Raw genomic sequence first — 12,841 nt, 5'->3', positions numbered from 1 at the left:
TTTCCCCATCATTTTTCCTGGGAATGCCCAGCCCAGGTGTCTTCAGGTGCAGGGTTTGTTTTATTTTCCATGATTCCTGACTAAAACCTTTTCCATGCCCCCAAGATGTCACAAAAGCGTCACCTCCATGGCAGAGCTTGGATCCTCAAGGATTTGGGTTCCTTGAGAGGAATTTGAGGTGGAGATTCCTCATTTTCCCATCCATTTTCCTGTGAATTTCTGGCCCAGGTGTGGGGTTGTTCACCCTGATTCCTCAAACCTTTTCCATGTCCCCGAGATGCCACAAAAGTGTCACCTCTGAGTGGCTCCTGAGGCAGATCCTCAAATTCCAGGGAGAAATTCCAGGTGCTGATCCCTCACTTCCCCACCCATTTTTTTGGGGAATTTTTGATCCTACTTTGCCTCTCAGGTGTGGGGTTGTTCACCCTCATTCCTAAAACCTTTTCCATGCCCCTAAGATGCCACAAAAGTGTCACCTCCGAGTGGCTCCTGAGGCAGATCCTCAAATTCCAGGTGCTGATTCCTCACTTCCCCACCCATCTTTTTTGGGGAATTTTTGCTCCTGCTTTGCCTCCCAGGTGTGCTCAGGCGTTTGCCTTCCCCAGGTGTGGTTATTTTTTGCCTCCTGTGATCCCCACCTGAAGGTGTCACCTCCTGGTGTCACCTCCTGGTGCCACCTCCCGGTGTCGACAGCGAGGGACACAAAGAGGAACCTGCTCCTCGCCTCCCCACCTGCACATTAAAGAGGAGATTTGGAAACAGCGTCGGCACGCCCCCGAATATAAATATCTCTCTTTTCTTCTCCAGATTAGGTGTTCCCCACCCTTCCCGTAATGAGGGGGTAGGTGGGGAGCGATTTCAGCATTCCCAGACGGAGCCGGAGGTGAAGAAAGCCACAGGCACAACCCGGGACACAGAGGGAGCTTTATCTCCAAAATTTGGGGGTTTTTATGGGTTTAATTCCCTCCAGACCACAGGGTCACCTTCAGCTTCAAACTTATCCAGAATAAAGGTGGAGGAGCCTTTATTAAAATTATTTAGAATTATTAAAGTTGCTTAGAATTTACTCATTTATTTAAATATTTATTTGTTTAATTACTAAAATTTAATGATTTAAATTTATTCAAAATTGTGCCTTCCAGGTGTTCAATTCTTTTATTAATTAATTTAAGGCTTTCTTCTACTTAAATTCGCCTTTTAACGGTTTCTAGGATTTGCCTCCAAAATCCCAAGGTGTGAAGACCAAAACTCTGTCTGAAAATCAAATTCCTATCAATAATTTCAGAAAGGAATTGACCAGACGATGATTTCCTTGTTGAATTAGTAGGAATTTCTCCATATTTAAATGTTTTTTTACTTCAGGCACAAAGCCCTCCCCAACCACTTTTGATTTTTTACTTCAGGCACAAAGCCCTCCCCAACCACTTTTGAAAACTGAAATTAAGGAAGATATTTTGGGGCCTGAAGTTGTGGAAATGGGGAGAAAAAAGACAAAAGACCGCTGGTGCCATCGATGGTCATTTTTTATTGCTGCACAGAGAATTCACAAGACTGAGAAGAGACAAGAGGAGAAGGGAAGGGGAAAAGCGTCGACACCTTCCACCGCCAGCTGCTGACAGCGCTTCCGGGTATTCCCAAATATTGGGAATACCCATGGAAAAACACCGGCACAGCAGGAGCAGAAGTGAAAACACAGGGAACACTCAGACAGGAAACGTTTTCCAAGATGAAGACAACATGGGATGATCAGAGCAGGATCTTGCGTCGCCAATGGGTCTGCACCGTGTTTTCCATCCAGAACCCGCGATTTTGGCTCCTCACCGGTCACCGGAGTCGCCCCGCGGGGCCAGGCCCGTGTCAGGGATCAGCAGGGGCGGGAGCAGGGCTCCAGGCACACGGCCTCGCACGACTCCACGCACTTGGTGCTGCAAACCTCGGTCTGGCACTGCTCCACGCACTTGGTGGCACAGGCTCGGGGCACTGGGTGGCACAGACATCCACGCACTGCGGGGCACAGCTGGTGGCACACTGGGTGGCACAGACATCCACGCACTGCGGGGCACAGCTGGTGGCACACTGAGTGGGGCAGACGTCCACGCACTGAGGGGCACAGCTGGTGGCACACTGAGTGGGGCAGACGTCCACGCACTGAGGGGCACAGACCTCCACGCACTGGCTGGAGCAGGGCTTGGCGCAGACGTCCACGCACTGCGGGGCACAGCTGGTGGGCACACACATCCACGCACTGCGGGGCACAGCTGGTGGCACACTGGGTGGCACAGGGCTCCACGCACTGGGTGACACAGGTGGTGGCACAGGGGGCCTGGCAGACCTCGACGCACTGGGTGGCGCAGGGATCCGGGCACTTGGCGCACTTCTGCAGGCAGGCAGGGGGCAGGCAGGGCTGCTTGCACTGCTCGTAGTAGTAGGACATCCTGGGGAGGTGCTTTGGAAGTGGGAAAAAGCTGGGAAAAAGCTGAGAAAGAGACAAAAAAAAATTATCAGGATATCGGTTAGTTCTTATCCAGGCGCAATTCGGGGAGTGAGGTCCCCGCGGGTTCGTGTTTGGATGAGGAAAGCAATGTTAGGAAAAGATCCTGTGTCCAGGATTCCTGGGTTCTGGAGTTGGAAGGGACCCACAAAGATCTCATCAAGTCCAGCTCTAATTTCAATAAAGGTTCCTCCAGCTTTATGCTGGATAAATTTGAAGCTGAAGGCGACCCCATGGTCTGGAGGGAGTTAAATCCCAAATTTGGGAGATAAAGCTCCCACTGTGTGCCAGGTTGTGCCTGTGGGCCAAACCCAGAGTTTTTATGGAATTAATGCAGCAGAGAACCCCTTCCTTCACTGGGAACCTGTTAGGAAGCCTCGAGCTACAAATCCTGAATTTTATGGGAATTCCAACTTTGTAGAAGCCGTAACACAAAAATACCCCAGTTCCTCCTATTCCCAGTTCCATCAGCAGCAGTTCCAGGGCTCGTCTCTTCCTTATCAGATCCTCACGCCCACCTGGGCACGTCCCCCAGGCTGGGAATTCCCAACCACAAAGCCCAGAGGCCACAAATCCCCACCATTATCCCATGGAATCATGGAGTGGTTTGGGTTGGGAGGGATCTCAAAGATCATCTCGTTCCAGCCCAGACCACGTTGCTGCAAGACCTGTCCAACCTGGCCTTGGACACTTCCAGGGATGAGGAATCCATGGGATAACCTGGTCCAGGGCCTCACCACCCTCATGGTTTCTTCCCAATACCTAAATTTCCCATTTTTCAGTGTAAAATCATTCCGTGACTTGTCCCTGAAATTCCTGAGGAAAATCCCGCTCCAGCTTCTCTGGAAGCCCCTGCAGATCCTGCACCTGAGGTCTCCACAGGCTGAACATTCCCAGCTCTCTCATCCTGATGATCCTCCAGATCCTGGGACTTCACTGGAACTTTTTTTTGGGAGATTAATGGGGCTCATCCTTCCACCAGGCCCAGAGGCTGCAGCTCCCATTTCCAGCTCATTTCCTCCTCTTGGCTTGTCCCAGGGATCTCCCCAGGCTTTGCCTGCAGGAATCCTGCACTCCCTCCTTCTGGATAGAGCCTCTTCCCACCCATCCCGTTTGAAGTCCCAGGAGCTGCTCCACGGCATCCATTAATTTATTTAATTCCCAGCCTTAACGAGGCAGGAGCAAATTAACCAGGATGGAACAGGAGGGAGGAGGAGAAGCAGCCACACTTCTGGACAAGGTGACTTCTCCAAGCTCCTCCAGACAGACAAAACCCTAAATAAAATCCCCAATTCCAGCACAAATCCCAGAAGAGAAGCACAAGAGCGAAGCTCTCCTGGAACTCGGAGTGAACTCTCTTTTCCACGAGATATCCTGATAAAAATTCCCTGATAAAGCCAAGGAGGACTTACCAGAGGTCACCGGTCCTGGCGAGCGACGGAGAAGCCAAAGGAACTGGCGGGAGCCTCGGAACCCAAACCTTTTATACGGCCGGAGTGGCGTCAGCTCCGGAAACGCGGGAGCCCAGGGGGACGGACAGGTGACCACAAACTGCCCCGGCAGGCTCCTCCTCCACATGCTTTGCATGTTTGTTTGCATCCTAATTTTTGGTGGAAGGCCTCTTCCAGGAAAGCAGGTGATGCTGAGGCAGCCGCGCTCCCGTCCCGGTCATGCGGTTCCCAACGGGAATGGCGGAGTCATTAAAAAAAATACAAACCAGCGGGTGCTGAATTAATTGGTTTTCAGAAAGGGATTTAATGCGCTGGGACGTTTCCGTGGCCTTATTTCCATAAATGTTGGGTTTTGATAGCTGGAGTTTTTCCAACATGGAATGGCTGTTATTAGGGAAGATGGGTAATTAATTGGATTTACTATGAGAAATAGCCTGTCCTAATTCTCATGGAAAGGCACAGCCAATCCTCCAGAGCTCCCACGAAACCTTGAGGACCCCGTTTTCCTGATAAATTAAATTATTTCATTCATCCAATCCATTATTTTCCACGGATTAACACCATGTGTGCTTGGAAATTCCAGTGGGGACACAACTCCACGTTTTTTGAGGAACACTTCAAGCCATTCAAGGCAGAATAATCCTCATCTTAAAAATGTTTTTCCCTCACAGAAAAGCTCCAGTTTAAGTGGGATTTAGGCCCAGGATGATACTAATAATAATAATAATTTTTATTAAAGTTCTGCTGTTTATGGAAAATTCATGTTGCTCCCAGATATTTCGATCACAGAGATGGGAATGTGCCCATCACAAAAATGCTAAATAGGGGAAAAAAGCCACCCCAAAACGAACCAACCCAGCACGAGCAGCACGTCCTGTTTACGCCCCAAACCCGGAGTCTCCTGGAGAATTCCAGGCATCGGCACCGGTTCATTCCCAGTGCTTGGACTGGAATTCCACCCAGATCTGATGGATCTCCACGGGGTTTTTTGCCACCTCAGCTTTTCCACACACTCAGCTCCCCACGTGCAGCTTCTCTCCCTTCCCCGGAGGCTCTGCTGCTCCCGAGGCTTTTCCAGGGATAAACTGGGACTGGCGGAGTGTGGTTTGCTCATCCTCCTTTGCCACGGGAGGAGAAACTGCACCCAGCAGAGCTCAGATTTGCGAGATGAATTTTTAGGCAGATGAATCCGTCCTCATTTTCTCCTCCTCGAGCTGCCAGGGGTGGAAATTTTCCCCCAGAGCAGCTTCCAAGTCTTATCTTCCCGAGGAATATCCCATATTCCGGTTGGAACAGCTCCTCATTATCTCCTCAAGCTCCAGGCTCACCTCCAAACCATCTCTGAGGACCAGTCCTGCACCTCCCTTTCTACCCCGAGTTGTTTTACACCCTGTAGTTAACTTTGATTAGCCAGAAATTGGGGATTGTTTCGGGAGACGTAAAGGGACCCGCGCTCCGACACGTGGGAACGTCATGGGGCCGGGTCGTTATCCCTAATTGGCACTCATTTGGGAATCTCCATTACGTCCGTGGGCAATTGGAGTCATTGGAGGTGTCACGTTGGTGTCGCTGAGTCAGGACCCCACAGCGACGTCCTTCGGTGGCTCCGGTGACTCCTCCATGGCAGGTCAGGAGTTCCGGAGGGAATTCCATGAGGGAATTCAGTGAGAGAATTCCATGAGGGAATTCCATGAGGGAATTCCACAAGGGCAGCACCCCTGGCTCCAAGGGTCTTGTGCTGAAGGGCCGAAGATTTTCCAGGATCATAAAATCCCTGAGGTTGGGAAAATCAAGTCCAAGATGTGTCTAAGCCCACCTTGGTCATCCAGAGGAATCCCCAGGAATTCCTTGGACATCTCCAGGTGTGGCCCATCCAACCTACCCTGAGCCCCTTCCAAGGCCTGCCCACCCTTTCCAGGAGGGATTTTCTCAAATTTCCCACCCTGAGCATCTTCTGGCACAGCTTGAGGCCGTTCCCTCTTGTCCAGTCCCATTCCCTAGGATAAGATCCCAAATCCCCCCTGGAAGAGCCCAAATTTCCCCCTGGCCACCCTTTCCAGGAGGGATTTTCTCAAATTTCCCACCCTGAGCCTCCCCTGGCACAGCTCAAGGCCGTTCCCTCTTGTCGTGTTCCATTCCCTGGGATCAGATCCTAAATTCTGCCTGGATCAGAGCCCAAATTCCTCCTGGATCCCCCTTTTCTCCAGGCTGAGCCCCCCAGCTCCCTCAGGATTTTCCAGACCCTTCCCCAGCCCCATTCCCACCCCTCCAGCCCCTCCATGTCCCTCTTTCCATGATTTTCCAGACCTGGACACGGAAACGAGGTCCAATCCCTCGACCCCAAAATTTCCATTTTCCCGAGCAAGAAAACGAATTTTTTCCGTGTGTTTCCATCAATTCTCACAGAAATCAGAGATTCTCCCCATTTTCCTGCCCAAGCCTTCCACGCCCGGTCGCAATTAACCCTCCTGAGTCTTCATCAGACCCAACTTTCCCCTCTCCCCGTTCCCACAAGGACCTGGGCGAGGCAGGAGGGTCTGAGCCAGCTCCAGGGCAGTGTCCAGGTGGCTCCGGGAGCCCTGGAATTTTTGGGATGCCAGGAGGATGAGAGGAGAGGACATTCAGCCTCACATGGGCGTGAGTGGCTCCTCTGGTCCGTGCCCGAGGGACAATTTGGATCCAGCCATGACAGGAACCCAAATCCCACCATTCCGGCCTCTTTTCCTGTTTACTGCGGAAGGTGAGCGCTCGGGGAAGAATGACAATTAGCGCCTGAGTAATTAAATCTGGGAAGGAGGAACTGGCTGTGGTTACGAAAAAAAATAATTCCTCACCTCTTTTATCTCTTTGCCTTCTTTGCTTTGATTTTCTCCATTTTTTCAGGAAAAATCTCTGGATTTCCCTCTGGATTTTTTTTTTTACTTTTGTGGATAAAATTGCTTTGATCTCCATGGAAATTTCAGAGTTCACCTGACAGAGGAACCAGGGGGATTCTACAACATTTCCTTGTAGTGAGCAGCAATTTCCTACCTGTTTTAATTCCACAGGTGTGGAATAAACATCCAGGTGGTCATGCAGGAAGAATTCCAATTTGTTTGTTTGTTTGTTTCTGGAAATGGGGGCTCCAAGATGATTCAAATGTGAATTTTGTGGACACGTGAAGGATTAATGGACACTCCTACCAGCACCACGCCAGAAGGGAAAAATTAACCCAAAAACCATTTTTCCCCCACCTACATTTTATTTCCCAGAAAACCGAGGGATTTGGGAGAAGGAGCGAAGGATATCTTTGCTTGCACAGAATTTTAAGGAATTTTAGAGGCGTTTTGGAGTCCAGTGGAACCCCACGGGGATCAGAGGAGCTCCGAGGGAGGAGCTCGCAGGTTGTCACCAACCTCGGGCCTTGGGGCATCTTCAGAGGAGCCGGTGGCGGCTCCCAGACGGTCGCGCCCCGTCTGCCGCCACCCCCGCTCCTCCCGCCCGCATTCCGAGCGGGATTTGCTCCGCCAAACCCTCCCCAAACCCTCCCTGGGCCCGGCTCCCAGCCAAGACCAAACTCAGGAACCTCCTGGGATGGTCCTGGTCCCCTTCTGAGGGTTTGGGATCGAGTGATGGAGGAGTGCTTGGAAAATTCATCTTTTTTGGGGTTTCAAGGTGTTTTTCCAGGCTGGAAATTCCATCTGAGCTGGGATTTCAGATGTTGATCTGGGATATCAGATGTTGATCTGGGTTATCAGATATTGATCTGGGATTTCACAGATTGATCTGGGATTTCACACATTGATCTGGGATATTGCGCATTGATTTGGGATTTCACGCATTGATTTGGGATTTCACATTGATCTGGGATTTCAGGGATGTCAGGACTGAGGGAAAGGCTGGAGATGTGCCAGGGGTGGGAACTGGGCTGGATTTTGGGAAAAGGATCTTCCCACCAGAGGGTGGGAGCACTGACCATGCTCCCCAAGGAATGGTCACCATCCCAAACCCACCAGAGCTCCAGGACAATGCTCCCAAGGACACGGGGGGATTTTGGGAGATGTCCTGGGTGGGGTCAGGAGTTGGATTTGATGATCCCTGGGTGCCCATTCCACAATCCCAGCGAGAATTTCCCAAGCATTTTTTATTACAAAAATTTGGGATTTTAGGAAAGGAATTAAAAGGAAGCGAAGGAAATGAGCGAGGCTGAGTCCAAGATTGTTTCTTTTATTTCTTCAAGGAAAAAGATCAGGAGGAAGAACAGAACAAAGAGGGGAATTCCTCCATCACACTCCCGGTGCGAGGGGGAATTTCAGATTCTTTCTCCCGGGGAACAATCCCGGGGGCACAAAATCGCTCGGTGACGTCCCGTGAGGAACGGCGCTTTCTTGAGGTGAAAAACAGTAGGAATGGGGCAGAACGTGAGGAAAACAAGGATTTACTCTTCCTCCGGAGATTCCATGGGGATCCCAACCTGGAGCCCCTCAGCGAGCCCGGAATTTTGGGCAGCCCGAGACGGAGCAGCGCTGGCCGCACACGGGGCAGGTCTGGGTGACACAGGTGGTGGGACAGGAGTCGGCGCACCTGGTGACAACCTGGACACCCCTGCGGGACTGAGAGGTGGCACGGCTGGGGACACAGCACGGGGCTGGGCACGTGGTGGGCACTCCCTGGCAGCAGGGGTCTTGGCATGAGGTCACTCCCTGGCAGCTGGTGGTGCAGGTGGTCACTCCCTGGCCGCAGGGGTCTTGGCAGGTCGTGGTGCAGGTGGTCACTCCCTGGCCACACTGGTTTTGGCATGAGGTCAGTCCCTGGCAGCAGGGATCCTGGCAGGTGGTGGTGCAGGTGGTCACTCCTTGGCAGCAAGGGTCCTGGCAGGTGGTGGTGCAGGTGGTCACTCCCTGGCCACAGGAATTTTGGCAGGTGGTCACTACCTGGCAGCAAGGGTCTTGGCAAGTGGTCACTCCCTGGCAGCAGGAATCTTGGCACGAGGTCACCCCTTGGCAGCAGGGGTCTTGACAGGTGGTGGTGCAGGTGGTCACTCCCTGGCAGCAAGGGTCCTGGCAGGTGGTGGTGCAGGTGGTCACTCCTTGGCAGCAGGAGTTTTGGCACCTGGTCACTCCCTGGCAGCAGGAATCTTGGCAAGTGGTCACTCCCTGGCAACAAGGGTCCTGGCAGGTGGTGGTGCAGGTGGTCAATCCCTGGCCGCAGGGGTTTTGGCAGGTGGTCACTTCCTTGGCAGCAGGTGTCCTGGCAGGTGGTGGTGCAGGTGGTCACTCCCTGGCAGCAGGGGTTTGGCACCTGGTCACTCCCTGGCAGCAGGAACCTTGGCAGGTGGTCACTCCCTGGCAGCAGGAATTTTGGCACGAGGTAACTCCTTGGCAGCAGGAATTTCGGCCAGTGGTCACTCCCTGGCAGCTGGTGGTGCAGGTGGTCACTTCCCTGGCAGCAAGGGTCCTGGCAGGTGGTGGTGCAGGTGGTCACTCCTTGGCAGCAGGAGCTTTGGGCACCTGGTCACTCCCTGGCAGCAGGAATCTTGGCAAGTGGTCACTCCCTGGCAACAAGGGTCCTGGCAGGTGGTGGTGCAGGTGGTCACTCCCCTGGCAGCAAGAACTTTGGCACGAGGTCACTCCCTGGCAGCAGGGGTCCACACACCTGGTGGCACATCTGGTGGCACAGCAGGGATCTTGGCACCTGGCCACCCCCTGGCAGCAGGGGTCCACACACCTGGTGGCACATCTGGCGACACAGCAGGGATCCTGGCACGTGGTGATGCGCTTGGTGACCTCCTGGCAGCAGGGATCCACACACGTGGTGGTGCACTTGGTGACCTCCTTGCAACACGGATCCACACATCTGGTGACACATTTGGTGACCTCCCTGGCAGCATGGGTCAACACATCTGGTGGTGCACTTGGTGACCTCCTTGCAACACGGATCCACACATCTGGTGACACATTTGGTGACCTCCTGGCAGCACGGGTCCACACACCTGGTTCTGCACTTGGTGACCTCCTGACAACACGTGTCCACACACCTGGGGTCACACCTGGTCACACAGCACGGATCTTGGCACGGGGTGGAGCTCTTGGACACCTTCTTGTAGCACGGATCCACACATCTGGAGCTGGACTTGCTCCCCTTCTTGGAGCAGGGGTCTCCACATCTGGCGCTGGACTTGGCGCCTTTCTTGCACCACGGGATCACCCATGGGCTGCTCCACTTGGTCACCTTCTTGCAGCAGGGCTCGTAACATGGCGTCAGGCCCCTGGAGCCTTCTTGCCACACGCGTCCACACAAGTGGTGACACACGGGGTCCACACACGTGGTGACACACCTGGTGACCTCCTGGCAGCACGGGTCCACACACGTGGTACATGTGGTCACTTCCTTGCAACACGGATCTTGGCACGTGGTGACACACTTGGTGACCTCCTTGCAGCAGGGATCCTGGCATGTGGTGACACACTTGGTGACCTCCTTGCAACACGGATCCACACACGTGGTGGCGCATGTGGTCACCTCCTTACAACATGGATCTTGGCATGTGGTGACGCATTTGGTGACCTCCCGACAACACGGATCCTGGCACGTGGTTGTGTACTTGGTGACCTCCTTACATGTTGTGGTGCACGTGGTCACCTCCTTGGAGCAGGGATCTTGGCACGTGGTGACGCATTTGGTGACCTCCTGGCAGCAGGGATCCACACATGTGGTGGTGCACCTGGTCACTTCTTTGCAACACGGATCTTGGCACGTGGTGACACACTTGGTGACCTCCTTACAACAGGGATCTTGGCACGTTGTGGTGCATGTGGTGACCTCCTTACAACACGGATCCTGGCACGTTGTGGTGCACTTGGTGACCTCCTGACAGCACGGATCCTGACACGTGGTGACACACTTGGTGACCTCCTTATAACACGGATCCTGACACGTGGTTGTGCACTTGGCGACCTCCTTATAACATGGATTCTGACACGTGGTGACACACTTGGTGACCTCCTGGCAGCAGGGATCCTGGCATGTGGTGACACACTTGGTCACCTCTTGACAACATGGATCTTGACACGTGGTGGCGCACTTGGTGACCTCCTTATAACATGGATCTTGACACGTGGTAACGCGCTTGGTGACCTCCTGGCAGCACGGATCCTGACACGTCGTTGTGCATGTGGTGACCTCTTGACAACACGGATCTTGGCATGTGGTGGTGCATGTGGTGACCTCCTTATAACATGGATCCTGACACGTGGTTGTGCACTTGGTGACCTCCTTATAACATGGATCCTGACACGTGGTTGTGCACGTGGTGACCTCCTTATAACACGGATCCTGACACGTTGTGACGCACTTGGTGACCTCCTGGCAGCACAGATCCTGGCACGTGCCCGTGGAGCACTGGGCCACCTCCTGGCAGCAGTCCCGGCTCCTGCTGCAGCTCTCGGTCACCCGGCAGCAGCAGCAGGGGTTCCTGCAGAACCTCGTGGAGCACCCAACCACGTCCTGGTCGCACGGGGGGCCACTCAAGGTGGCCACGAGGCCGCAGGGCTTGGTGGCCTGGGCCAGGCTGCCCAGGCTGCCCAGGCTGACGTAGGTGGTGGCGCCGGGGTAGCAGCAGGGGCCGCGGCGGCGAGGGAGGCCCGGGAAGCTGCCGGTGGTGCCGCAGGGATCCAGGCTGGAGCTCACCGGGAAGCTCCTCACCAGCACGGCCGGAGGGGGGATGCAGATCTGGCTCAGAGGGCAGCCGGTGGCGCGACGCATCTTTGGGGGGAGAGGGGGAGGCTGGAAGCAGGAAGGGATAAAATCTAATTTAAAAAAGGTGTGAAAACATTCCAGGCTGTTCTATACACTGAATTAATTAATCCTTTTTGCACCGAATCCTGAACTGGGAAAACAGCCGTGAGGCGAGGAAGTGACTCCACGTTAAAGCGTTTTAGACAAATTTGTAGCTGTTTTCAAGCAGCTTCCTCTCAAAACAGGAAGCAAAAATTATTTGGGCTCCTTTAGGTCAGAAGCCTCCACCTGCCCACACCTCCCCTTTGTTTGGGACGAATCTTTCCCATTTCTTCCCTGATTTCACCCAAAAAGACTTCGGAACACCCTGCCCTCATCCAGAGGACGCCAGTGGCGGCTCCGTGCTGGAAAACCTCCCCAAGCAAAGGCTCTGCCGTGGTTGCTTTTCCCACAAAATCTGCCTGGCCCTTCCCACCCGGATTTTTCCTCCCAGGCACCGCGGCCTTCCCTGGCAGCCTGAGAGGCTCCACTCCTTATCACCCCTCCCACTCCTCCCCTTTGAAGTCCCAGCCTGGCCTTTTGATCTCTCCCAACGCCAACAATTCCCTGGGTGAAGCACAGCACAAAGTCGGTGAGGACACAGAGAGAACTTCATCCTCCTCGGCGGAAAAAGAGCAAAACCCACAGCAAATAAACCCCGGAGAAGACGGAATTAAAATCTGGGGGAATCCCAACCCCAATATCCCCAAGCAGAAACACTTTTAAGTCTTTTAATTTGCTTCTGCACGGCTCCGAAATGAAAAAAAAACAAACCCCAACCACGAGGTGACTTCCAAGGAAACCGAGCTGGACTTACCCAATTCTCCACCAGCGAGCACCAAATGAAACCAAAAATGGCTTGGGGAGCAGGACAATAGGAATCCTTTTATAGGATTTTGGTGTCCGTGGCTCCGGAAGTGAGACACCTCAGGGGTATGGAAATCAAATATTTAATAATCCAGACCTGCTCTGCTCCAATCCTTCAATTACTTGGCTCGACGTTATAATTTTTAATGTCGCCGGGGTGGGATGTGAGGCTCTCATGACTGCCAGGAATTCCCCGTCCACGCATTTCCTACGGACTGGGAAATGCAGATGAGACAGCCTGGAAACAATCCCCCTCAGGATTAAACTCTGGAAAAAA

At 53.3% G+C, this 12,841-nt stretch overlaps 2 protein-coding genes across 2 annotated transcripts; both read right to left on the bottom strand.

The window, feature by feature from the left end:
* Positions 1–1,864: 1,864 nt before the first annotated feature.
* Positions 1,865–2,434, bottom strand: LOC128948796 (proline-rich protein 9-like). Its single transcript, XM_054293571.1, is given in 3 exon segments — positions 1,865–1,977; positions 1,980–2,226; positions 2,228–2,434. Coding segments are annotated over 3 exon segments (567 nt in total).
* Positions 2,435–7,295: 4,861 nt separating this feature from the next.
* On the bottom strand, positions 7,296–11,685 carry LOC128948814 (uncharacterized). Its single transcript, XM_054293590.1, is given in 5 exon segments — positions 7,296–7,470; positions 8,396–9,363; positions 9,432–9,803; positions 9,805–10,042; positions 10,247–11,685. Coding segments are annotated over 5 exon segments (3,192 nt in total).
* Positions 11,686–12,841: the final 1,156 nt, after the last annotated feature.

This window comes from Melozone crissalis, unplaced genomic scaffold (assembly GCF_028551555.1).
Source record: "Melozone crissalis strain CALT ecotype California unplaced genomic scaffold, PUWL_Pcris_2 ptg000161l_1, whole genome shotgun sequence".
NCBI lineage: Eukaryota > Metazoa > Chordata > Aves > Passeriformes > Passerellidae > Melozone > Melozone crissalis.
The sequence above is the reverse complement of the archived record's forward strand: the minus strand, read 5'-3'. Positions and strand labels throughout refer to the sequence as shown.